The sequence below is a fragment of the Canis lupus genome, chromosome 13 (assembly GCF_048164855.1).
Source record: "Canis lupus baileyi chromosome 13, mCanLup2.hap1, whole genome shotgun sequence".
Taxonomy (NCBI): domain Eukaryota; kingdom Metazoa; phylum Chordata; class Mammalia; order Carnivora; family Canidae; genus Canis; species Canis lupus.
This window is the reverse complement of record NC_132850.1, coordinates 40802136-40829693: the sequence shown is the minus strand read 5'-3', so window position 1 is coordinate 40829693 and position 27558 is coordinate 40802136. Positions and strand designations below refer to the sequence as shown.

Sequence of the window (27558 nt, the reverse complement as noted above, 5' to 3'; positions counted from 1 at the left end):
GAAACATAAAGGCATACTTGCCCTCATTGCCAAGAAAAAGGAAAAGAGTGATAGTTCATGGTTATGTTTCCACTTGGATTGCCAAATCAAGATTTACCATTTGCAAAGCTGTTCTCAATCCTTAGTCTACTTCTGACCTCATTCTCTTCTCCTCACAGCCCAAGAGTTATCCTTGCCTGGATGGGAGAGCTACCCCTAGAGGATATACACCAGGATAAACTATCTCTGAATTTTCTGTTTTAAGAATTCTCAGGGCTTGGGTAGGGCTTTGCACTCAGCATAGAGTCTGCTTGAGATTCTCTTTCTCCCTCTCCTTCCACCCCTCCCCTCCCCCAAACTCTCACACATTCTCTCTCTAAAATAAATAAATAAATCTTTAAAAAAAATAATTCTCTACTGACTTTTTCAAGTCAAACAAATGGGCCTTTTGTCCTCAGAAACTGCTATACTAACAAGGAAATTAGTGTACAAGTGAGCTGATCCAGGAAACAATTGTTGCTGAGTGAAATTCACATAGGATGTTTTCATAAGACTGATTGGAATACTTTCATAAGACTGATCTGTTTCTCTCTCAGTGATGTCCAACTGCTTTGTGCTATTTGTTTTTTCTAAAACTACATTTTCTTTTGATAAGGCATGGATAGTTTGGAAAAGGCATGCAGTGAGATGAAGATTTGTAGAGAAGTAGCCAGTTGGTGGGCCATTCAGGGCCTCACAGGCTAAGAAACAGATCTCAAGGGCATTCAGAATAACCAAGCTGAGAAAGGGAAAATCAGGTTACAAATCTGTACATCTACAGAAATTTTAAAAATTGTGAGCATGGTAAAAGCTACTATTTCCTTTTTAAAAAGATTTATTTATCTATTTATTTGTGAAGGAGAGAGAAAACATGAGCAGGGGTAAGGGCAGAGGAAGAAGGAGACTCCCTGCTGAGCAGGGAGCTGGATACAGGGCTGGATCCCAGGACCCTGAGATCATGACCTGAGCTGAAGGGAGATGCTTAGACTGAGCCACTTAGGCACCCCAGAGTTACTATTTCTTGAGTGCTTTCTACATGTCAGATACTATGCTTCAGTACATTTTTCATTTTTTAGCAGACTTCCTACATTCAGGTCCATCTCTGTCATTTACTGGTATGTGGTCTTAGGCAAATTCCTTAACTTTATGCAAGTGACTTACTTTATTTAATCAAGTTCTCAGAAGAATACCTGGCACATCATAAGTGGTCTGCAATTATTTGCCATTGATACTAATTATAACAACATAATCAAAAATAAAAACGTGGATTCCACAGCTATTGTTAGCAATGCTATCACACCAAGATGAGATAGAACATGTCTCATTCCTTAGGGCATCCAGACATTTATTTCCATACTGCTGGTTTTTGTTGCCTCCGTGAAGATTCCTTGCATTCAACAATGTTAAGATAAATAGAACTTCCTTCCCTTAGTGAGTAGAGTGGTATTTATCACTTTAGCAAATAGTGACACCACACTGCAAACTCCAGATTAATTACATGGTGTGAAACCAGGTTTACAGAACATTTTCCCACACAGCCCTTCAAATCTCCCAACAAGCCGTGATGTGTCATAATTACCCCTGTTCACAGGGGACAAAACTAAACTTCAGAATATCTCCATTGCCTCGAAGACTATTTTCTTTCAATTTCATTGCTTATTTCCATTCACATTCAGGGAACTTTTCCTAATATCACTAAGCTAGGACAACTAGGACTCATTGCACTGAGAACAATCGATATGGGAGCCTAAGATGGTACCTTCTCTTGCTCATTCTGTCCTGTTGTTAGAATACTTTCCTATTAGTCTGAAATTCTGTAATTTTTTTTTCAGTTCTTAAAGCACAATTTGCCAGAAGAATACATCAGTTATATTGAATCTCCTAACCCATTCATCATGCCAAACTGCGGGAAGCTGTGGACTTTGCCATTATTACCTTTTATTATACACTAATTGCATAAAGACCCTGCCTTCTTCACTCATAAGATTGAAGCCTTTCTCAATTCACTAAATTAATCTTTGACCACGTTTCCTGGCTTGCAGGATGTCCCAAAAGAAAAGAGACTTCTCTCTTTTGGGTCACTGCATCCCTCCATGCCAAGGCCTGCATGTGGATTGAGTTACCAATGAGCTGGATTCCCATCTGGATTTGTCAGGGACATTGTAGCAGCAGAATAAATTAAAGAACCTCACGAGGTCATTCCAGCCTCACCTCTACAATTCCTCCTGTCTGGGCTTCTCTCCTTCTTTTCTACAAGGACCAGCCTAGGAAAACAGAGCAAATCTGCACTATCCTCTGCCTCAAATTCTTAGCCTTCCCTTGAATATTTAAACTGATTTGGAGGAAAAAATCACTTTTAAACCGTATGGCAGACCCCTCTCTGGTAGCAGTGTCACATCCTTCAGGCCACCCCTCATTTCAGCCACAGACACAGCAAATAATCACACGTAAGCTCAGACTCGCCTTGTATTCAGTTTGTCAGTTCCAGAGCATGCCACACATCCTTTTGTTTTCTGCCCAACACCACAGGAGAGAGACCACATGGCCTGACTCCACCAGGAGTGATAAAAGCACAGTGCAGAAGTGCCAGGGAGCTCCAGAAGTTCTCCCTCAACCTGTTAGTGACTGCCCCAGTCCCTGGTCCCTCAGAAGACAATTCTCTGTGCTACTCCTGGGAGAGTCCAGTTCCCCTGTCCACAGCAGTGACCCTCATAACTTATCTTATGCTGGTTTTCCTCTTTCCCTCTCTCCTGACCCCGGTCTTTTGCTTCCATAACCCACAACCACCTCTCACATAAACTGTGTGCATACAAGTCCTTGCATCTGGCTCTTCTCCTTCAGGGTAACCATTTCTACATGTGGAGTTGCTTCCCTTTCACCTTAAGCAAAGCCTTCAGAGAGTGAGGGTCCATAACCATGTGTGGAAGATGCTGAAAGGTCATCACTGTCTCTGGTGCCCATTATTGAGTGCTCATCAGTATTTGCTGAATAATTGTCATACCACCTTCTCAATGTCCTAATGTAGGGATTTCATTATGGTCCATGCAGTTACCTGCAGGGTGGAGGACCATACCCAAAGCCACCTTGAAAGTCATACCATGTGCCAGATGAATACCAGTGAGTCCCAGTCACCACTTTCTGGCACAACTGTAGCAATTTGTGGGCCAAATGTTAAAACTAGAGAGTGGTTCTAGAATTCTTGGTCTAATAATCTTTTACTCATGCTGGTTAATGGGAATGCAAGGTCCAGAGCCAGTTCTCTAGACTCTTTCAACTGCCATAAATAAAAATGAAAAGACAAGGCCCTTCTGAGTCCATTCCAGACTTTGAGCTTTTTCATTTCCTATTCCCTCCACCTAGAATGTTCTCCTTGACTTCTTGCCTTTCAGTCTCAAGCCCAGTTGTCAAATCCTCAGCGGCCCTCCCTGACACACCAGTTAGAGCAGCCCCATCTTTCCAGTTACTATAACACCCTGTCTTATTGTTTCATAGCTCTTACCTCTACCTGATGTTTTTTTGTCTATTTATTTATTTGTTTTTTTGTGTGTGTGAGTCTATCCTCCACTAGGATCTTGCCTTTATTATTCTCTGCTTTATTTCAATGCCCAGTATATAGTTGGTACTCAATATTTGGGTCAAAGAAATGATTGCTATTCATAGGCTATACCGTAAACTTCACTTCTCTTTGTTGTAAGAACATGATAGCTGTTACTCATTATATGGACCACTGGAAAAGAATCCCACTCTCCAGCTAGTTGAGCCCATGGGTTAACACTTCTGAGTCTCTGGCACATCTCGAGATCAGGAGTGGTGAGTTTGGCATTGTGAGTTACTCATCCATTGGTCATAGTGTTTTCCTTGGTGCCCTGCATCCTAAGCTCAGGGTGAGAAGTCCAACGAATCCATCAGGGTCATCAGGACACAAATGAAGATGGGGAGGAGGAATAAGGAAATGAACATGTAAGCCTTCATCCACCCCTTTGGTGTACCTTTAGCTCAGGTTTGTTGAGTAGAGTGAGACCAAGGCCCCAGGAGGAAAGAGATGTGATAAAAATGCATAGAGCTGGCTCTAGAACTTAATGCAGAAAAGGAAAAAGTATCCCAATGCCCATGCCAGATATTAGTCTACCAGGAGAAAAGACTACATGAAGATTTGAGGACACTGCTCTAGCCAGGAATAACAGCTGTACTTGCAACTCATGCAGCTTATACTCTCAGAAATCTTAAGTGGCAGTGTTAGAAAACAAGATGGGAATGTGGTCTAGCAAAGGAGAGCTGAAGGAAGAGCAATACCAAAAGCATGAGTCACTGTGGCTTCCCTAAGCAATCACTCCCAGATGTTTCTAACTTGACAGCACTCCCACCACTCTTTCTCTACCTGCTCACATTTTTTTTTTAACCTCATGGCTGGTGAGGTCAGCCTTCAAGCTAACATGCTTGCTTGCAATCATAAAATTACAATGAGATGAAAAAACAATCTTACATGGAATTTTCCCTGTAATTCCATGGAATTTTCCTTAGTCTGTGATAAGCACTTACAGTTCTAATTATCCTGTGAATTCTGATTAGTGGACAAAATTATGAAGATGTCTCTGCACTGAGTATCTTAAGGACTAATAGAAGGGTGGACCAGAAGCAAATGGTTAGGTAGCTGGACATGGAGGCAGGGCCTGTTGGCCTTGAAGGCATGCATAGAATGAAAAAAAGCCAAATGGAAGAAATAAGATGCAGCAAGTATGTTTGAGAACTGGCATTTCATAAATAATTACTACTGCCTTTGGTAGCTCTGGGAGTTGCTGATAAATATCTCTTTTTTCCCCTAAACCTCTTTCTCCTTCTCTTTTATTATTTATTACTTGATTCTTATTTATCAAGTGCAATGGGTTAATAAAATATGGTCACTGCCCTTAAGTGCTCTTATACTGCACAGGGCAGGTAGATATGCAAATAGGTAATACAAATAATGACCTCTTTTTGGAAATAACCCACAAAACCATTACACACTAAGATGCTAATGACTAGTAGGTAATGGCATCAGCTATTAATTAATCTCTTTCAAAGGTGTCTATAACCAAATAAGGGATCACGTGCCTTCAAACATTGAATTCTGAGGAATTATAAATGCTTGCTTTGCATTTCACTATCATAGTCTACCACTGTCCAGGCATTAACGTAGAGTGGAAAACTGGGAGTATGCAAGCCTCCCAGAAGGGAATTATTTTTATGAGTGGCAGAAGGCTTCCCTGCCCCATCTCAAATACTGCTGCTGTTGAGTCTGTGCTGATGTTCCCAATTGAGACTCTTTATAATGAAAAGTTTTTTCATAAATGTATAAAGTGAAGCAATATATCATTTTATGGTTTCATCTAGTTACAGATCTACTGAAAACAACTGAGAACAGTTTGTTCTCAATCCAATTTAAGTGACTAATCATGACACTGTGCTATATATCCCCCAGCATGAGATGAATAGTGGAAAGGAAACCATAATCTAAGTAACCTCAGCCTTTTATAGGTATAATATTAAACCATAAGAAGCATGATTTCATACTTTAGTACATGCTATAATAATATCAGAATTAGCCTGGAACAGGAATCCGTTTCTACTCCCAGGTCTGTTAATTATCTAGCCTCGTGGCCTTGGACAAGTCACAAAGCTCTCAGTCTTGCTGTCCTCATCTATAAAAAAGAAGACCATTAGGTTCAATAAATCCAAGGTCTGATCTACCTCTAACCCTGCATAGTAGCTAATGTTTATTGAGTACTTAGAAGGAACAAAAACATTTGCCAGGTTCTGTTGGATCCATCATCTAGGCCTTTTTTTCTCTCTTGTATTTCCAAGTTGCACTTTGTTTTTACTTATATTCAAATAAACTCAATGACTTACCAAATAAGTTGTCAGAAAGAGAAAATTCTTCGGTGACAGGTAAGTGGGAGTGTTCGATGAGATTCATTTTTGATCCCATCCAAATTGTCCTACTTGAGAATGCCCTTTCGCTATGGTAGTCTTCAAAAAAACTCTGAAAGACAAATAAGTAGTTTGAGGAAGGGCAGTGTAGTTAATTGGCAGTGTAGATAGTTCATTAAGAGAGGGAGGAAGGGAGTAGCATATACACAAAAAAGCAATTAGATCCCTTTGTAGACATTTTGCCATAGTCTTTCTGTACATATCTATTTTCAATATTTACCACTTTTACATCTCATTTGGTCTCACAAATGTCCAGGATATGTGCTTTCAAAAGAGATACTCTCTAATGTATCTGGAAAAATATCACATATTTTCATTTAAATTTTAGCACTTGAGAAATTTGGGAAAGATTTGATGACATTTTGGTTATATCTTTTTGCTTTATAAGTAAAAAGAAAAATAGAAAGGCATTGATTAAAAAAGGGATAAATTGATGACTTATTATCTTAAACCTTACTCCAAAGTTGAGTAGGTATTTACAAAGACAAAAAGGCGGATTTAAGACCACTTCCTGCTGGAATCTTCTTGAGTAGGCACTATGTCAGCAAATTAAAAATTCAGAAGGTGTTATCTCAGGATCTTAATTTTTGGTCTTTAGAGAAAATTTCAGGGGCTTACATTTTCACTCGCAGGGTCTACCATGGTCTTATATTTATGTGGGCTAAAAAAAAGTTATGGTAAAAGAAAAATAATAGTAAATCTCACCAAAGTGTCCGAAGTTTCATCCTGAGGAAATGTCCAGAATGAATCCAAGAGCCCAAGAGAAGCAATATCCACTTTTGGTTATATCTTTAGGTCTTCTTTTCCTCCTTCCTTCCTTCCAAGATGTCTCCTACTTTCCTGAAGAAGTAATTTGAAAGGTCAAGTAATGAGAAGTTGTGCTATTAGAATCTCTTTTCCGAGGCTATTTTCCAAGGATGATATTCAAACCTTTTTTATCCTGTTTCTACCAAGAAATCATTTTGTTTACAAATAAATAATTATTTATATTTCCTATTTGGGAAGAGAATATAGGGTTTCTGTTGGACAAATATGTATTTCATTAGAATGTGCCTACTATATATGTCTTTATTTCTTTCTCTTTCACTCAGCAGAATGTGCCAGTTCAAGCAGAAGTGAGTTTCAGATATACTGGGCTGTTGGTAAGGTAGTCTACCAGACTATGCTGCTGCATTCATTCCTTTATTCATGCTTTCAAAAAACATTTATTAAGGACTTATTCTGCCCTAAGCTCTGGACTGGATCTTTGGAGATAAAACTGTAAAAGGAAAAAGAAGTGTCCATGATCTATGACATCCAGCCTAATGAAGAAGAGAGACATTAAAAAAATAATCACACATGTACACAAATGATTACAGATTATCATGAAAGCTGTTGATAGAGCCTAAGATCAGGATGCTTTAACAGAGAGGTTTGGGTGTGAAAAGGAGTCAAGATAGGGAAGTAGCTGATGAACAATGTAGTTTCAAGGGCAATTTTTAAAGATGGTCAAGACTAGGGTACATCAGATATGATGAGAAAATACCAGAAGGCTATTGAAGAGACAAAAAAGAGAGAGAACCTCTTGCTATAGGATACAAACCATGTCCACTGTAGGGTTGTAGACAAATCTGGGTCCATCTAGTGAACCAGTGGCATAGCCCTACCAGAATTCTCCAGGAAGCCAAGGGGCCTGTGGGAGAAAACCCATTCTAAAGTCAGACAGAGCCAAGAACCATGACCTTCCCCCTAAAGCAAACCTTAATCATTTGAGAAATGTGTGATTCTTCTTGTAGCACAGTGTTCAACCAATCTATAGTAGATTCAAGAGGCCTTCTTGTCACCATAAGTTGAGAGGAGAGGCTATAAATAAAAAGGAAATCTAGAAGCATCAATGTATAAAGTAGAGGTAGACACTTCCAACAGACTTACTTCCAAAGAGTAGGAAAGAATACTCATTTCAGCTCCACCCTTGCTGTCACATTATCACAGTGAAACTTTGGCCCCAAAAGAACCATGGCCTTTCTGGGGCAATTTTGTAATAGTAGCAGCATGTTGGGTATCACCATAACCCATGGAGGAGCAGAGAAATTGTGCCCACTGGTCGGGTACAGCTCTACTCATGGACACAAAAAGTAAAAGCAGCAGCTAGAACAAACCTGATCATGAACAAACATGAGGAAAGACCCTAAGCCATTTCTGAAATACTTAGAGTTTGACAGAAAGCTAAAGATCCTGAGGAATAAACCAGTAAAAGCTGAGTTGTCACTGTTAATGAGACCTCATTCACACTCACAAGCTGGTTGCGGACTAGGGAAATCCAACTTTCAATATGTGTAAAAGAATTATGAAGGTATATATTCACTGTGTATATGTTAATATATCAATTAGTTATGTATTATGATTGTGTATACATGCCTGCATATTGTATGATAAATGGGTTGAAAAGCCTCCCCAAAATTCAGACAATTACTATTCGAGATAGAGTTCCTCTTCTGGAATGGAAAATTCCATAGTTTCCCATAATAATAATTTCCATAAATCCACAATGTACAAAGTCAAGAATTTTTCCTAATATTCAATCCGGATATGTATTCTGTAATATAAGACCCATTTTCTCTGGTCTTTAAAACAAACAAACAAAAAACAGGAGATTTCAGTTCTTTGGCTCTTCCTTTGGGTTTCCTTCTGTCTCACATCTGCCTTTTTAAATCTTTAGTTGTGTTCCTCAAGCTCCTTCATACTTCCACATCATATGATAGCTCTGTAATATTTTTCCATGCAAACTCATCTTCATTTTTAGATTCTCATATTTTCCTTTATATGTTTACATAAAGTGCCTGGCACATAATAAGCCCTCAAGAAATGTTGGCTCATGGGCACCTGGGTAGCTCAGTCAGTTGAGCACCTGCTTTGGGCTCAGGTCATGATCCCAGGATCCTGGGATCGAGCCCCACATCAGGCTCCCTGCTCAATGGGGAGCCTATTTCTTTCTCTACCTCCTGCTCATTCTCTCTCTCTCTCTCTCAAAAAAAATATTTTCTTAAAAAGGTGGACAAAAAAAGAAATGTTGGCTTAATTAAATGATCTGTATTCATTGTTTACCTGCTTCATTTTGCCCAATTCCCTGCCATTTGGCATGCTCTTCCTGGAGAAGTGGCACAAGACAAGGATATGATTCTCCTATTAGCACAAAGGACATAATTTATTGATCTCTCACCCAAATGAAAGCCCAATTCCTCAATTTCTGTAGCATTTGGGTCATTACTCCTTGCTAGAAGTCCACAATGTGGGTGCCCCTGATTAGCTAACAAGAAAGCCCTCCAGAATCCAAAAACAGTTGGCAGATCTATTCAAACTGGGTTTGATGGACTTGTGATTCCTGGGGAAGCTTAAAGAAAAGGAAACTCTTTAATTTCTGGAATGGTAATGGAAGCACATGGTGAGCACACCAAACACTACCCTGAAAAATAAGTCTTCCTTCCAGTTCTGTTTTCCATTTTCCTTCCCAAAATACAACTACGAGGGCCGATTCCTTGTGTATCTTTCCGATACTACAGCCACTCTTAGTACAAAGGGCCCTTGAACACTGTATGTGGCCTTGAACAGCTGGCTAGCCACCTGTTTTCATACAGCCTGCAAGCTAACAATGGTGTTACACTTCTGAAAGGTAGCAAAAAAATCAAAAGAAGGATATTTCATGACACATGAAAATTATATGAAATTCAAACGTGCTTGTCAAGTGTAACTGGCCCACAGCCACACCCATTTGTTTCCGGAATATCTATGGCTTTTCTCCTCCAACAATGGTAGAGTCGAGTAGTTGGTGCATACAATGTATGGCTCACAAAGCCAAAAACTTTTACTAGCTAGCCCTTTGCAGAAAGAGTTTGATAACCCCTGCCTTAAACAAATAACAGAAGAAGAAAATTTTTTTAACTAGGTAATACTATAGGCAATCTATGAATATAGGTAATGATTGCCTTGGGCGTGTAAGCTCACTTACATCCACCTCATAGTAGGGTCTTTACTTCTCAGCAGCTCCTTACTGGGATTGGTGACTTTGACCTCACCTGGCTTGTCATTTAATGAGCACCTATCATGTCCTAAGTTTAACAAGTGTTTTCATATAGATTATTTCTTTAATTAGGGTTACTTCTACATCTTCCTCTCTCTAATATTCTTCACCCCCTTGTTGGAGGAAGAACTGCAATGGGAAGACTGACTCCCAAGAGATCCCACACCTTAGTTCTGAAGGCTTTTTTTCTCCCCTCACATCCTCCCTTCCTTAGAAGGAGTAGTTCTGAGGGTTGAGCATAAGCAATGGGTATTCTCTACACTGGTCACCTTTGAACTGCTTTGTTCATTTACTCCCTACAAAAAGTTTGAAAAACAATGTACTCCATCAACAGGTTTTTGGGTTTATATCTGTAGTTTTTCACTTTAAAAAGTCGCAAAAAACTACTTCTGACATATCATTAAAATTGACATCTTACATTGACGTTGTTACATTACTCTTAAATCTATTCAATCACTCAAATACCACAGCAATTTAATAGCCTCCCTCATCCTTCAAAGAAATACCAGAAAATGTTCTTCAACATCTAGAAAAAATTTTTATCATTCCCATTCCTCTGTGAGCTCACATTTCATTCCACTTCACCGCAGAATTTTATTCTAATGTAGCACATTTTATTACTTGAATGCCTATTATTGATCATCCTATCATACTTTTCTGCAATTAAAAACATGCACACAAATTTGGACTTAAAAAAATCTAGTGAGTTTAAGATTTTTAATGTTTCAATAAAAAATACGCTGGACTGAGTGTATTACTAATTATTATCAGTGTCCACTTCATCGAAACTGCACGTTGCCCCTTAGGCTTTCTCTGTGAATAGCATGGACCATTCTCCTCCACAAGCACACATAGAGAAATTGGTGCACAGTGATGAGAGAGCATGCACATGGGAAGGAAGTCACACACACACACACACACACACACACACACACACACACCCCAGGCACCAGCCACAGCCAGAGATGCCTGAGTACATTGGACTAGGGGAACACCTCTTAAGAAATACAGTTAAAACACTCTGTTTAAATACTGAACGTTGAAAAGCTGTAGACAGAGAACCCCAAAATTCTACAGAGTTAGTAATAAAAGCCCAGATAACAGAGAGCCATCATTTCTATTCAGATGAACTCACGCATGTGCCAATACATAAAGGATTAAGGTTAGAATCAGAGCAAAGAGAAAAAAAATATATGAATGTGCACACAGACGTCCCTGCCTTTCATTCCCTATTTTCCTGAAAACTTGTAAAAATTTAATTTTTAAGTTAATTTCAACTTATCAACATACAGTGTAACACCCAGTGCTCATCCCATCACGTGCCCTCCTCAGTGATGGTCCCCCAATCACCCCATCCCTCCACCTGCCTCCCCTCCTTCAACCCACAGTTTGTTTCCCAGAGTGAAGAGTCTCTCACGGTTTGTCTTCCTCTCTGATTTTTCTCCATTTAGTTTCCCTTCCTTCCCTTAAGGTTTTTTGCACTATTTCTTAAATCCACATATAAGTGAAACCATATAATTGTCTTTCCTCGATTGGCTTATTTCACTTTGTTAAAATTTAATTTTAAATGGAAGTAGCTTTAAAATTGCAGTAAATTCAGTCAATACAAAAAAGCATTACAGAATGCCAAGTTGCATCCTATATTTTTTTTTTAAGATTTTATTTATTTATTCATGAGAGACACAGAGAGAGAGGCAGAGGCACAGGCAGAGGGAGAAGCAGGCTCCATGCAGGGAGCCCAACGTGGGACTCGATCCCGGGACCCCAGGATCACACCCTGGGCCAAAGGCAGATGCTCAACCACTGAGCCACCCAGGTGTCCCTATAATTTTTTTCCAATTTACATTCCTACCAGCATTCAATAAGGGTGCCTTTCTCACCACACCTTCATTAGCATTACTTTCAACAATCTTCTCTAATTTGATAGGTGACAAATCCTATCTCACTGTATTAACTTGCATTTCTTTGATTACTAATAAAGTTTAACTGTTTTTACATCTTTATCATCCATATATGATAGTTTCTTTCCACTTTCTGTTTATGTCCTCTGCCACTTTTCTATGGAAGTGTTCATCTTTTTTATCGACTTAGCAGAGTTCGTTGCATATTGAATGTATTAGCATTCTGGAATATTTACTACAGACACTTTTAGTTGTCTTTTAATTATCTATACCTGAAAAAATATTCCATTTATATAATTAAATATATTCAATTTTTAAAGCTTGTTTTCATTGTTTTTTTAATTTTAGTTTATGGCACAAGGTGAGTTTTCTTGGAATTGCTTTTTGCATACGTTTTTCCACTGATTTATGCTCCTTCTTTTATTGACACTGAATTTAGTTTCCCATTGATCATACAGCTCTAACTTATACTAGTATCATCCTTCCCTATTATTGTTCATTCTTTTTCAGTATTTCCTAAGATATTATCATCTCTTTATCTCTGTAATAAATCATCACATTTCATGTCACATTTTTTTAAGTTACTTTAGGAGTTTGAGATGGTACCAAGCCTATATATTTAGGTAGGAAGATTTATATGCTTATAACATGCCTTTCATGGGCGAGGTATGCCTCTATTCACTCTGATGTACTCTTAGAGCTCTCAGTTCTGTAGATTTTTTTTTTCCAAGTATGCCCCAACTTCCCACTGGATACTCTGTCATTTATCTTTTCCCTCGTGTGCTAATTAATGATTTCACTACATCTGTCATCTTCCCCACTATCGCACCAGATCATAAATTTGAAGAAGATAGCAATCATAATTATCTATGATGAAATATCATATATTTCTTTTGAATTCCCCTATCACACCCAGCAGTGCTACCCATATACAGAAACGACACCTGCAGCCTAGCAGAAATGTCATGGGGGATGGGATATGAGAAGGCTAGGATGGGGACCTGTGTTCACCTTTCATAGCTTCATGTATGATCTGGAACTATCACTTAACACTCTCATCCCCACACTACACCCTGAGCTTCAGCCGAATGCTGGTTTAAAAGTCTAAGTAGTAGGGTTGCTGTAAAGATTAAAAGGTATAACTTTTCCTAAGTTTCTACACAACTGTATAGGTGACATGGACAAAAATGCTCACTGCATTGTTTCCAATAGCAAAAATCTGAAAACAGCATAAAAAACCCATCAACAAGACAATGACTATAATAAACAGTATATGAATAATGCTGTAAGTATATTCATAAGTGCCATGCAGCAATTAAAGTGAATGAACTAGGACTATATGCATTCATGGGAATAAAATTAAAAACGTCATATGGGGGCAGCCCCAGTGGCTCAGTGGTTTAGCGCCACCTACAGCCTAGGGCGTGATCCTGGAGCGCCGGGTCCCACATCGGGCTCCCTGCATGGAGCCTGCTTCTCCCTCTGCCTGTGTCTCTGCCTCTCTCTCTCTGTTTCTCGGAATAAATAAATAAAATCTTTTTTAAAAATGTCATATTGGGCAAAAGAATCAGGTTATGGAAAAATATAGGCAGTTTGATAAAATGTATGTAAGTTTAAAGATACATGAACAATACAATGTATTACCATCAATGCTGGAATGAGGGGTCCCTAAACTGATTCATGAGCCAAATCCAGCCTCCCCAAGACCAAATTTGCCCTTTTGTTTACGTGGCTATGGCCATCTTCACACAACTATTGCAGAATTAAGTAGTTTTGACACAGTCCACATAGTCTCCAAAGCCTAAAATATTCACTATCTGGTCTTTATAGAAAGCACTCGCAATTCCTGCTCCAACCTATAGAGTCCTTGATGAAAGTGCTGAACCCACAGTCAGAAGAGCGCTGCAGGATGACTGGGTGGGTACACAGGGAATTTCCATAGTATCTGTCAAGCTTCCCTTATCAAGCTGGAGGTAAATACAAGGGGGGAGGGTGATGATATTACTCTTTTTTTTTTTTTTTGCAAATGGGAAATATTTCATAATGAAAAAGATCAAATGAAATTATATATGTAAAAATCTTCCTCATCTGTAAACTTATGCACGTTCATAGAGAATTCTATGTTTCTTACACATTCTTAAGGCTCTGAGGAGAAAGTATTCCTTTCTTTAAAAAAAAAAAAAAGAATTTTATTTGAGAGAGAGAGACAGAGAGAGCACAAGCAGAGGGCAGAGCAAAGAGGGTGAGGGAGAAGTAAGATCCCCACGGAGCAAGGAGCCCGAGGCGGAGCTCCATCCCAGGATCCTGGGATTATGACCTGAGCTGAAGGCAGGCACTCAGGTGCCCCAAAAGTATTCCTTTCTATAAAATGTTTGGGAACTCTGTGGTCCCTGAGGCACTACTAGAAATGCTGAGTGCCATAATGAGATCTGTGTTCAAGAGTACTCTAGTGAGAAGGTGGGATAGGGAGGGTAGGCAGTGAAAGGAGGAAATTCATGGCTGAAGGGAGGTGATCAGGTGCTCAGCATGGCAGTGTCTGGAGAGATGGAAAAGAGGAGACTTGAATACAGCAGACATAAGGAAGGAGGAAGGAAAGAAAGAAGCGATGATTCAAAGTTTAAGACTTGCGTATTGGTAGAAGCAGGAACAAAATGTTTATTTTACTTTATGTTTATTTGTATAATGCTGTAAGCTAAGTCTTAACTTAAGGGCCCGGGAATAGTTTTAGAGATGGTACACACTGTTTGTTTTTAATGTGATAAGATGCATAGTGACTCGTAACTTAGACTTCCACTTTCTGGTTATCAATTTTTAACTTGTTTAGATACTATGTGTCACAGGAAGTTCATGGTATGTGGAGCTCCTCTGATGAGGCATAAACCATTTGCAAATAGAGACCTTGGAAAGACCCTGTTTCAATTAAATAGCTTTGACTCTAATTTAGAAGAATCTCAGTTCTCAGAAGATGAAGATAAAAACCAGTAACGTGCTGGTTCTCTACAAACTCTTCACACCCAAGGACACCATCCTTGGTAACATTTTTCTCAGATGAACCCAGTTGTTGAAGGCAAAGTTAAATGTGTGAATCATTCTTTTTTATGTAAATCATTCTTAAAGAGCAGGAGAAAAGTAGACTTCTTGTAGCTACCATTATTTCACGCCCAGGGGAAGCCCTGGATTCAGTCCAAAGTTCAGAAGAATGTTCTTAAGAGAAGAGAGAAAGGAGCTCTTAAAAAAAAAAAAAAAAAAAATTTATCTTTTCCAGGGATTTGGTCTTCCCAGAAGCACTCAAACTGAAGTCATTCTTTTCAGGGCAAAAATACAAATTTAAGGTAAACAGATTCTTCCCAAAGTCCAGAGGGATTTATAACACAATGTTTAGCCAGTACCAACCAGCAGTCACACAGTATGGTCATTGGAACTCATTACTCTGAGAGTGGTGCCTTATAGGAACCAGACAGTATTTATTACTATCACAGTAACTAGTACATATTCTGGGGGAGATGGAATAAAATAATATCTACCATTTTATGAGTACTTGCTATGTGGCAGCATCAGTGCTATGTTATTTCATTTAATCTATAATAAGCCAAGTAGGTATTAATATACGCATTTTATAGATGAGAAAATTGAGGTTCAGCAAATGGTTCAAGGTCACACTGCTAGTGAGAAGCACAACTGGGATGTGAACCCACATCTAACTCCAAATTCATGCTCTCTCATGTAGCTCTCCTACCAAGACTGTCACTAACCACCTACCGATTGCTAGTGAGGGTGAATTGGCAGTTCTGCAAGGTCACTTCTGCCTAAGGCAGTCAATGTGTTCATTTGCACAAATTAACTAAGCCTGTACAAGGTTGCCCATTATTTTGTTTCTTCTTTTGTGTTTCTAAAGTCTTCATTTAAAAGCATATTACCTTCAGGTATCGTGAACCAAAAATACTTCAGTCAACCAGACCTCTGCTTACTGACCTATCATCTTTTTTCCCAAATAATTTGTTGGGGTCCTGAAATGTTATGATTATTATTTATGTAAATTATTTGTTATTTGCAAAAGTAGGCACCACACATTCTTCCATTCTACATGCCCTTTTGCAATGTGAGCTTGCCACTACCCATCAATAGATAAAGTCTATATGGTCAGCAAGTGCTAAGAGTCTGGGCCTAGAATAAAATCTATTCTCCAGCCCTTGAACCTGAGCTGATGTGGTAATTTCTTTGACAAATAGAATGGTGGATGCAAGACATGTGAGTCGGGGCTTTAAGAGGCCTAGGAGCTTCTTCTCCTCATCAAGGAATGTTGTCTTAAGACTGACACACTGTGCAGATGCCCCCAGATACAAAACATCTTGACATCTTGTACAGAGAGAACACCCCAAATGTCCCAGCTGACAGCTACACCATGACTTCAGACATATTAGTAAGACAATCTTGGACCTTCCATTCTAGTTTATCTTCTATCTGAATAAGCCACATGAATGAGTCCATGCGCAACTAGCAAAGGAACTACTCAGCTGACTCATAGAAATATGAGAATTAATTATGAGTGATTATGAAATTAATTATGAGTAATCATTACTCCTTTAAGTCATTATGCTTTGGAGTAGTTGTTACAAAGAAAAAAATAACGGATACAGAAAGCAGTACCTGGAAGAGGGAGGATGTTAAAAAAAGGGGGGGGGAGCTAAAACATATGGCCTTGGTTTGGAGATTGGGAATTGGGCAGAGCCTGGAAGGGCACTAAGGAGACTACTCCAGAAATTGGAAGAACAGTGAAGAAATTACTATAGGAACCTGGAAAGGGGATGGGTTATATTTTGTAATCGTGAAACAATTGGCAACACTGTCACCTGTGGTAACTCAAAAGGTGGAAAGTTTCCTAGTGAACTTGCGGACCAATGATTAAGGAGATTTCCAAGTAGTATAATGAATGTGCCAGTTGGTGTATTTAGCTGCACATGATAAGATTCATAAAGAAAGAGATGAATTGAGGAAGGTGCTGTTCATTTTGCAAGCAGAATTTAAAGCAAATTACAAAAGGTTCAAGACATGCTAAGTCAAAACGTAAGGCTGTTTTGCATTTTTTGGTCTTTCCATTGGGCAGAAAATTCTCAAATAAGAAATGGCCCCAGGTATCACATCATGGGTATAAGATCCATTACTAAGAGCTCAAAAAAACTTAAGGAAGTGTCTAATAGACATTCGCATCTGGGTTAAAGGACTTCTCAGATTGTCAGAGGCATTAGTTCATAGCATTATTCCATAGTAGTTTGATATGCTCAAAATAGAAAGGAGTCTGTCTCAAAAAATAATGGATATACATTTTCTGGCACAGAGTGAGTCCTAAAAAGGCTCATAATAAATCCATAAAGAGTCATGCAAATTGCTTTAATGAGACCAGTGCCATCTTGAACAAAAAACTGACTTGGCAATTTTTCCCATTATTCAGTGAAGTCTATTTCATCACCCCTTTAATGAGTTATTATTATTATGACCTGCTGTGACCAATAGAACTGTTCTACTTCTGAAGCTAAGCTTCAACAGACCTGTGGCTTCTGTCTTCACCATCTTGGAATGATGTCCTAAGACCATGATTCCATAAAGAGACCAAGAATGAAATACTCCAGGAGAGACTTAGCCATTCGAAGCATACCAATCAACAGCCAACATCAAGGACCTAGCCATGGGAATAAGATCTACTTGATCCTCCAGTTGAAATCAGTAGCATGATCGAGCCCAGGGAAAACCACCTGGCCAACCCATAGAATTATAAGAAATAATCATTATTTTTCTAAGCCACTAAGTTTTAGGGTAGCTTGTTACATAGTATTAGATATTGATTATAATCCCCTAAATAAACAATATGGCATGTTGGCCATTGTCTTATTGGCATCTGAAGAAAGTGAGTATTTAAGTAATGTATTTACTCTTTACAAATGACATCTCAATGTCAGTTTCCAGTGTCAATGCAGAAGGAATTCATTTGCTCACTTATTTATTCAGTCAGTATACATTTATTGACTCTGTGTCAGGCACCAGACATATAAGGACCAAAAAAAAAAAAAAAATCATGATCCTTCAAGAAGCTTAGTGGAAACATCAGGCAAGGAAAACCCAATTAAATAGTCTGGGGATTGTTATGACAAAGGTAAGCACAAGTCCCTTCAGGAGCACAAGTAAAGACATTCATTCATTCAACATTCATTAATTTCCCCACTAGGTATCAGGGTTTGATCTAGATTTTGGAAAGATAGATGAGACAGAAAAAAAAAATCACCTGTCTTCAGAGGCTTACATTCTAGCAGAAGAGATGGATAATTTGCAAATAAAAAGTGAGATTTCCACTGGTGTTAATAAGAAAATAAAGGGGATGAGGTATAGAGCGATGCCATCAGACACTATTTTGGATAGAATGAACCTGAAAGAGCTCCCTGAAGAGTGGACGTGTGAGCTGAGAAGTGGAGGATAAGAAGTAAGCCATGCAAGAGGGAAATAAGCCCAAAGGCAGAGTGGTCAGCAAGTGCTAAGAGCGTGGGCCTGGAATTCAGGAAGAACAGCAAAAGCCTGATGAGGCTGGAGACAGGTGAGCAAAGGGACAGTATAAGAGATGAAGTCTGAGAGAAGATAGCTTTCATTTGGCCTTGTTGACTATGGTAAGGAGTTTCAATTTTCTATCCTAAATAGGAATCATTGGTGGGCGTCAAGCATGTATGTGACTAGGAAATCTTCCTGAGGGTGGTGGGCTGCCTTTTGAATTTAATCATGAGCAGGCATTACATGAGGCAGAGGGCATACAGTGGAGATGACCTACTCAAGAAATAGCGTCCAGAAAATGAACTATTCCTTTGAGGGAAAAAAAATTAAAGATTTTTATCTTGTGTCATTCTTGAAATAATTCTCAGGTGGATCAAAGATTTTTAAAATCATAAAATTATTGGAAGAAAATATAAGAAAACACATCCATGACCTGTGTGAGTGAAAGGGTGAAGAATTTCTTAAACAAGAAATAAATGGAAAAAAATAAATTCGACTATATTAAAATCAAAAAGACAGATCAAGACACCATGAACAGCTAAATACATGAACAAACCAGGAGGAAATGTTTACAGCATAAGTAGTAGCCAAAAATCAGTACAAACAATATAAAAACAACTGCTATAAATAAAAACAGAAAGGATAAACAATCCATGAAAGAAACTAGCAAAGGATATAAAGAGGAAAATTCACTGAAAGGAAAATAAAAGTGGCCAATAAACTTTATAAAACGTCTGAAATTAATTAATAATCAGAAAAATACAAATTAATATAAGGAGATACCATTTCTACCTATCAAAAGTTTCTTGCAAAAAAAATAAATAAATAAATAAAATTAAAAAAAAAGTTTCTTGCATGACAATGTGTATTCTCAGAGTCTGCTGGTGGTGTCATCGATTTTAGTCTTTCTGGCGGGCCCCCAAGCAGTGTATATTAAAATAAAATGCAATTCTGACTCTTAAATATCGTCCTTTGCACAGGCGCACAGGATGTTGACTGCAGCATTGATTGTATTCAGAGCAGAAAGTAAAATCTCCAAGTTTTATTAGGATTTTATCTCGAAAAATAACAATGATTCAAAACGATGTTATATTCACACATATCAAATGTAGACACTGGAACTCTGCTATAATGCTCAGACCTAAGCAAGAAAAAAGCTGCGTGACTTCCGCGCGGTATTTCCCTTCACCATCAAGTCGCGTTATGTCAGGAGCATTTTGACACAAACTTATAAAGGAAAAGGAGTACGAATAGCTGACAGTCGCTTGTCACCAAATGTGGAAGGGACGAGCTGAAAGAACAGAGTTGCCGGGGGAGGGCACAGGGGCCAGGGCAGGAGGGTGGGAGGGAGGGGAGCGAGGCGGTGGGCATGTCCGGCAAGGAGGACACCTGCGCCGCGGGGACCGGTCCCCCTGAAGGAAGAGGGGCTCCGAGGAGGGACACAAGGACACTGTTTCTGTTTCTCTTAGCCCTTCCTGTTACTAGGATGAAAGGGGAGAGGAGGCTCGCAGCCCAACCAAGGGGAACTTCTCCCATCGAAGAACCGTAACCTCGTGCCTTTGCCTTCCTGTGGCCACCCCACCACCCAAGGACCAGCCAGCCCTTTCTCGTGGGTCACACGGGGATGGGGACGCGGGTCCCCCCCACCTCCGCTTTCCCAGCCTGCAGCTCTGAGCCACAGCAGTGCCTAGTGGCTCTGGGACACCCCGACTGGGGGTTCACGGCCCGACCGGTACTCCCAGACCAATCTCGAGGCTGAAGCTGGCGTTGAGCGCCTCCTCTTGCCCCTGCTCATGGCAGGGCCCCTACAAAACACCCCACGGGGCTTTAGGACTCTTCACACCTGCGCCCATCACCCCTGAAATCCGCCAGCTGCTTTGCGCAGCCTCCCGTCATCCAGGTCTCAGGTTTTGCCAGCTTCCCACAATGTGGGGGTGGCAAGGAGAGGGCCACAGGGTCACAAAGGCCTGCCTCGTGCTCAGGACCTGCTCCTTCCTAACTGCAACCCTGGATGGGCTCTGGGTCCCCTCAGAGGGCACGTGGGCTGGCTCAGCCAGTAGAACATGTGACTCTTGATCTCAGGGTGTGAGGCCTAACCCCACGCTGGGGGGATAGCGTGTTAGTCAAAAAAAAGTAAGAAAAAAAATGAGTTGTCTTCTTTGAGCCTGTTTGCTCACCTATCCAATGAATGTAAGAAAAAACTTCCAAGTAGGCTTATAGTGAGAAGGAAACAGGCGGTGGGGTGAAGCCAGCTCATCAGTGGGCGCTCTCAGGCAGCTAGCTCCTTCACACATCCACGGCTACGCAAACTTCCCTTCCTTTGCTTACAAACTCCCCGGGGCCTCCCAAGGGCTGGGTGGTTCTGTTAGAGCCTGGCCAGGTGGGGGAGGTATGGGAAGGCCAGGCCACAGTCCTCGCCCTCTCCAGCTGTGGGGAGAAACCAGAGGAGCCTGCAGGAAACCACAGCCTGAGAGAGGGTCCCAGGACAAGAGTGTGTCATCCCTGGCTGGTACCTATCAGCTCCCAGCAGGTTGCATCAGCCACATTGCAACACCCCGAGAAAAACAGAAAGGTCCACAGTGCAAATGGCACAGGTCCATAATTTGGAAGAGGGGGTGGCTCAAAGATGAAAGTGTCCAGTATTTCAGAAAATCACAGCTAGAAACCCAGTGATGGCTCATTATTTCAAAACGATTATTTCTCTGCATTTCTTGTCGATACTGCCGAGGTCCTTCAAACCCGGCCGTCTTTAAAACTCAGGTGAGGGCAGCCCCCATGACGCAGTGGTTTAGCACTGCCTGCAGCCCGGGGTGTGATCCTGGAGATCCAGGATCGAGTCCCACGTCAGGTTCCCTGCATGGAGCCTGCTTCTCCCTCTGCCTGTCTCTCTCTCTCTCTCTCTCTCTCTCTCTCTCTGTGTGTGTGTGTGTGTCTCAATAAAGAAATAAAATCTTTAAAAAAAAATTAAAATTAAAATTAAATCAATCAATCAATCAATCAATCAAACAAACTCAGGTGAGTTTCCCAGAGGAAGAATCCAAAGTGAGTCATGTGTATCACCTCCCCCTTCTGAGTAAAAACTCGGTTAAGAGAAAGGATTCAGGCTCCCCTTATAGTTAGTTGCCTAACTCCCTGCGGCGGTAAGCGGACAGGTGCCTTATCTGTAGATCTGGACCTTGGATAATTTTAATATCAAAGTTCTTCCTAACATTTTCTGTCTTTTAAAAATTTTTCTATCCAGTAGTAACATGATAAGTGGAAAGCATGTTTACAACCAAAATCAAAAGAGAAAGCTTTTCAGAGCCACTCTTCTCCTAGGAAAAACTTTTACTTCGGTTAAGCATGGCTTAAATGTCATCCTGTCCCCAGATCCCAAGTCATTTGACATTAGCAAGATTTCCAAAGTCACAGCAAGGTTTGACAAATCACCCAAATCGAGCACACTGTTCAGGTCAGATTGTCTATGGACTCACAACAGAGACATTCCTGAAATTCACCGTCTCCAGTAATTTTCCCGGATGACCACAATGTTTAAACGATAGTCCTAAATTGTTAATAAGGTAAGCAGCTGTTAGACCCCATGAACTCCTGCTTCCTCTTGTTTGTTTTTAGAGTTTCTATCTTTTTCTTCCCCTTCTTGTTTTCAGGACTTTACCTCAAACTCTACTGACTTAGAATTCATTCATCAACCAAACTTCTCAATGTGAAAGAGAAATCCTGAATGACAGCTTCCCCTCTGTCACCTTGAGACAGACACCTGGCCCCTGAGGAATGAGGTTACTTACTTGGGTTGTCTCAGGCTGGAGATGAACCTTCAAGGCCTGGGAGGATTCTGAGTCCAGGCCTCCTCTCCGAACCACAGCGATTTTGCTACTAGCGCTCAGATCCTGGGTTTGCATTGGGGTGAGTCCAGGAGACAGTGGGGTGAGCAGCAGGAGGAGGAAGAGGAGGGAGCTCTAGTAAAAGCTGTGGATGATCACAGGCAGCCTTCCAGCTCAGCAGCAACATCTCTTCTTTGGCTCTGTGCCTCATGAACACAGATTAGTCATTAACAATCCTTTCTCTGATAAATGATATAAACATAGAAAGGAAACTTGGGAGGGCCTCAAGATTCCCAGAACAAACTCCCAGAGCTCAGAGTAGGGAATGGGACCTGGATGAGGGGCCCTGAGGCTCGCCTTGTAAAACACTTCTTCTCAGACTCCCCTGGAGGGTTCTGAGTCCCCAGGTTCCACAGGCATGGTCTGAACTGAACCATCCTCCCCCTCCCCACCCCCCAATTTCTTTTAATAGCTCTCCCACCTCCTGGGGGCTGAAGTTAGCAACTGAGCCTTCCTTTTTTTTTTTTTTTTTTTTTGCAACTGAGCCTTTTTGACCCTTTTCTCTCCTGGGCCTCCTAGAGCAAGTAATAACAGATCCATGTGGATTCTATCTTTGGAATTCCTCTTATTTCCAACCCACTCTGTTCCTTGGCTAATTTGGGCCTACCACAGCCTCCTTTCTGAAGAACAACATTGGCCTCATATTCCTTTTCTGTTTCTTTCTTTTTCTTCTCTTGTCTCTGTTTTCCAAGTGGCATAGCCACGTAAAGTGTAGGCCTTGGTCACATGCCTACTTGTTTGTCACAACCCTGGACAAGACACATAGCATCTCTGAGTCTTACTTTCCCCCTCTATGAGGTAGAGGTAGAGCTTCTCATGAGCTGTGGTGAGAATTACATGCATGGTTTGAAATGTGTGAAAAGTGCCTGACCTATAGCAAGCACCCCATAAATTTCATCCATTACTATTTCTCTGCTTTATCAATTGAATTAATATTGACTGGTCATCTGCATACTACATACCTAGTGAGCACCTTGCTGGATGCTCTCCTAATCAAAATCCCCTGAGGGGTTACCACTGTTGAAAAAAATACATTTAAAATGCTTTGGTCTGACATTTAGAAGTCCTCCCACCCTCTGACAATCTCACCCTAATCTATCTTTCTAGTATTTTCTTACCTCCTGTCTCTTCAGAGACTTTAACATCTTGCCCACCTTGGCCAAGCTGCCCTGGCTCTGTGCATTTGCACAAGTTCCTTCTTTTACCTAAAGCACCTTCCTTTCACATCCTCATGTCTGCCAGGCCATCTCAAGTGCTAAGTTCTCCCTGAAGCCAACCCCATTCCTCCTCTGCCCCTACTCTGCCCACCAACCCCCCCCCCATCCTTTATTCGTACTTCTCTCACTGTCCCTCAAATCCTCTGACCTTGTATATTATAGTGACCTACTTACCGCTTATACAAGAAAAAATTCTGGAAAGAAAGCATGGTGGCCAACTTGTCTTTGTATCCATCCCTGGTTTTAGCAGAGTGCCTCCCATGGAGAAAGTATTGTGTAACTCTTTGTTAGCTAAATCAATGAGTGAACTGAGAAAAGGACAACTTTCCAAAATAGCGTGAGCACACATGGGTTTGTGGGTGTTGCCCATATATAGGCACATACCCATGTTTCCCATTGTAAAGTTAGTGGAAGGTGTACATTCAAACCTCTCAGGAGTGCTATATTCTACTTCTCTAATTGACTAGCATCCATAGGTCCAACAGGCCTACGGGCTCCCAAATATGGAAGCATGACCCAGACACACCCCTCATCACAAGGAAGAGGGGGAACCCAGCCCCGTAAGTTCTCCCCTCCCACTTGAAGGGTCCATGATGACACTCACCTTGCTCTGCAGCTCTGAGCTGTCCAAAGGACTCCTGCATGACTCCTAGACCAGTTCTTCTTGGATGGTGAGAGCCTGTGTTGTGATTTCATTCTCCCCAGCAGCAGTGGAAGGTGAGGGTTGAGGACATAGACTCTGAAATCTCTTACTTGGGTTCAAATCTCAGCTCTGCCACAAATCAACTGGATGATGGTAGACCTCAGGGTTTAGCTTAACATCTCTATGTGTCCTCAGCTGTAAGATTGACATATAATGACTGCCTGTTCCACAGTGTTACGATGAAGATTAAATCAGTTAATATGTGCAAAGTGCTGGTCCAACTAGAGTAATATAGAGACACACTATGTCAGCATTAGCTACTACTGGTTTTCCCTGAGCACTTCACACTATCATATCTGGCCAACTAGACTGGATCTGAAGGATCTCGGGTAGGGGGAGTGAAAGGTATTGAGGAGGGTAAAGAAAAGGCAACAGCAAAGGCTCTGAGCCAGGAGGTAGCTTGGATAATCCTATGAAGTAAAGAGGGCCCATGTTTTTCAACTAAGAACCTGGAGGAGGTATGAAGAAATAAGGGTTGTGGGGGTATGTGCAGTGGTGTTCTGGGTAACATTTGACAACTGGCTTTCAGAGAGGGGTGTATACACACACGCATGCACACACGTGCACGGAAGCCCTCTCACATGTTTCAACTTTTTAGATCTTAGAGATATAGAACATTTTCACAAATAATAACAGAACACAAAGTTTTTGTGTGTTGTAAATTCCACGTAGCCAATTGACTTCCACTGGGCTTCGCCAAACTCTTATATTGAGCCGATTTCCAATTATGATTTGATCAATGGAACTGCATTCTGGCCCATGAATGCTTTTCCCAATGCATTTGTTGTCATGAAATCACATCCGTGATATACTACTGAGCCACTACCCTCACACAAATTATATTTATTAAATTGTACCCTCTTTCAGTCCCAACACGTATATTGGAAATTCATTCACTAATCAGTAACACAAGCGGCTTCTTTGCTGAATCGGTAGTTTTCAAACAGCGGAAAACATTTCTTCATTTGTGTGTGTGTGTGCTCCTCACAATGTAAGGCTACAAGCATGACACACTTTGAAGTTTAATCTTTCTGATTAACATTTTTCTCCACCTACACAAGAGACAGCAGACATTTCTTTAAAGGGCCAAAAAATAAATATTTTAGGTTTTGCAGCCACATCTGGTCTCTGTCATATCTTGCAGCCTTTTCATAATACAAAATTTCTTCTTAGTTTGCAGGCTGTACAAAGATATCCATGGGCCAAATTCTGTCTGCTAGCCCTGCCTTCCTTAGACAATTGACCAAGCAATAATTCAATCCTGATTTATAGTTTTGCCCATTTCTGTAGTGTAAATATTCTCATCATCATAGCAAACTATCAACAGGATGGTATCTAACATGAGATGGTGTACCATTCCTGAGTATTTCCACCTTACACATACAATAGATATAAATAACCAGAGGACTATAGATAATTGTAAAATATAGCAAAATAACTAGGATGTGATGAGTTTTGAGTATCTATTACATCTTTTTTTAATGTATTTAATTGGAAGTTTATATACTTTAATTTTTGATGTGGCTATGTTTAACAACCAGCTCAGAAATTCCTGAAAACTTCACAAATGGCTCTTGTGAGCCAGAACAAGCCAACTCAGCACCCTACTGAGGGCATGAGGGCCTCTTATATTTAGTCCTTATAAGTTAGAAGCTAGGAAGTATTATCTCCATTTTACAAATGAGGAAACCAAGATTTAGAGATCAGCAACTTGTCAAGAGCCATCAAGCAGGGCTTTAAACTCAGGTTTGTTTTCCCCAAAGCTAACATAGTTTCTCCTATATTTTATTCCACTATTAAGCCGGGAAACAGGAGGTCAAAATATTTATGAAACGCTTATCAATACTAGGATATTTTAATTAATTGTTGAATTAGGATAGAGATGAAGGAAGTTATGAACATATTGTTAGTGATCAACTCTGCTTTAGCATTAGATGTGTTGCATGAAAGTCACTCTGCCAAAAACAAAGATCTCTTTTCACAGAAATTGGTATTTTTTGGTTAATACTTTGGCTTCTTTATCTTCTCCAGGATTCCTCCTTTTTTTTTAATTGAAAATCCTCCCCTCAACCCTAATGAATGAGTTCATCATAGGTCAAAGACTAAATAAAAGATCCCAAAGCAAATGGGAAGCAGAATAGGTAAACCTTGAATGTTAGTATAGCAAAGATGTGACCTAACCTAAGAGCAGGAGGCGCGGGTGACCACCATGGTAAGAGAACAGAGACAGGACACTCAGCGTCGCAGGGCAGTGACTATGAGAACACTAAAATGCAGAGAGGGAGGGCAGGAAAGAAAGTATGGGTAGTTGAGTTGGCCTCTCCCCGTTGGCTCAGTGCTGGCTATGAGTGTGAATCTTGTTCCCAACACTGAATCAGTCTCATCAGAAGTTTGTCTGCAGTGGTCTTTATTCTACTGCCTTAAATAACTTATTTTCTCTGGTTAGGCACCACAACCCTGAAGAAGTTGTACTCTCAAAATCAGAGAAAATTTGTAAGACCTAGGACAGCATGGTAGGGTGAGTATTAGAGCCAGGGACCTGGGCTTGAGTCTTGACTCTGGTATTATCTTATGACCTTGAGCAAGTCAATCTCTGGGTCTTAGTTCTTTCTCCCCAAACTAATAGGATAATGGAAAACAGTGCCCACCTTACAGGGTTATTGTGAAAATTAACATGAAATATCACACGAAAATGCATGGTGTAAAAAGAGCAAACAGAAGCACTGGCAGCCCCATAAGATGTGAGATCTCCTAGAAGCTAGAAATCATGAGATTCTGACCCATCTCTTTACAATCAACCTGAAAGTGACTCATTAAAGTCACGGGGCCTGCATTGCAGAGATATCTGTACCAGAGATGGTGAAGGACATAGCTGGACATTCATTTAAGCCTGGATAGCCAGTCTTAATGATCAGAACCTTTTAAAAATGAAATGTTCACAATATTACTCCGCCATCAGAAAGAATGAAATCTTGCCATTTATAATGATGTGGATGGAGTTAGAGGGTATTAAGCTATTAACTAAAAGAAGTCAATCAGAGAGAGATAAATGCCATATGATTTCACTCAAATGTGGAATTTAAGAAACAAAAGGGGGGCATTGGGAGGAGGGGCAGTGGCCAGGCCTGCAGGCCCCAGGCAGGCACCGACCCATTGCCGAGATGCCCAAGAGTGAAGTCAGCATCTCTGCTGAGGGGCAGTGAAGGAGGAGCCCAATAGGAGGTCGGGGAGGTTGTCAGCCAAACCTGCTCCTGCAAAAGTGGATAGGAAGCCCAAAAAG

General features: G+C 40.6%; 1 protein-coding gene across 6 annotated transcripts in view; it reads right to left on the bottom strand.

The window, feature by feature from the left end:
* The window catches only part of NR1H4 (nuclear receptor subfamily 1 group H member 4), a 110986-nt gene that overhangs the window by 49295 nt on the left and 34133 nt on the right, over positions 1-27558 (bottom strand). For 5 of the 6 annotated variants that reach the window (XM_072773282.1, XM_072773284.1, XM_072773279.1 and 2 more), the window contains 4 exons: positions 24180-24413; positions 22263-22498; positions 6691-6825; positions 5905-6037 (listed from right to left, as the gene is read on the bottom strand). In XM_072773282.1, the coding sequence (XP_072629383.1) occupies positions 5905-5983 (79 nt within the window). In that variant the 5' untranslated portion in view covers positions 5984-6037; positions 6691-6825; positions 22263-22498; positions 24180-24413. Of the gene's footprint in view, positions 1-5904; positions 6038-6690; positions 6826-22262; positions 22505-24179; positions 24414-27558 lie in introns of all 6 variants that reach the window. The other variant, XM_072773281.1, reaches the window with a different exon arrangement.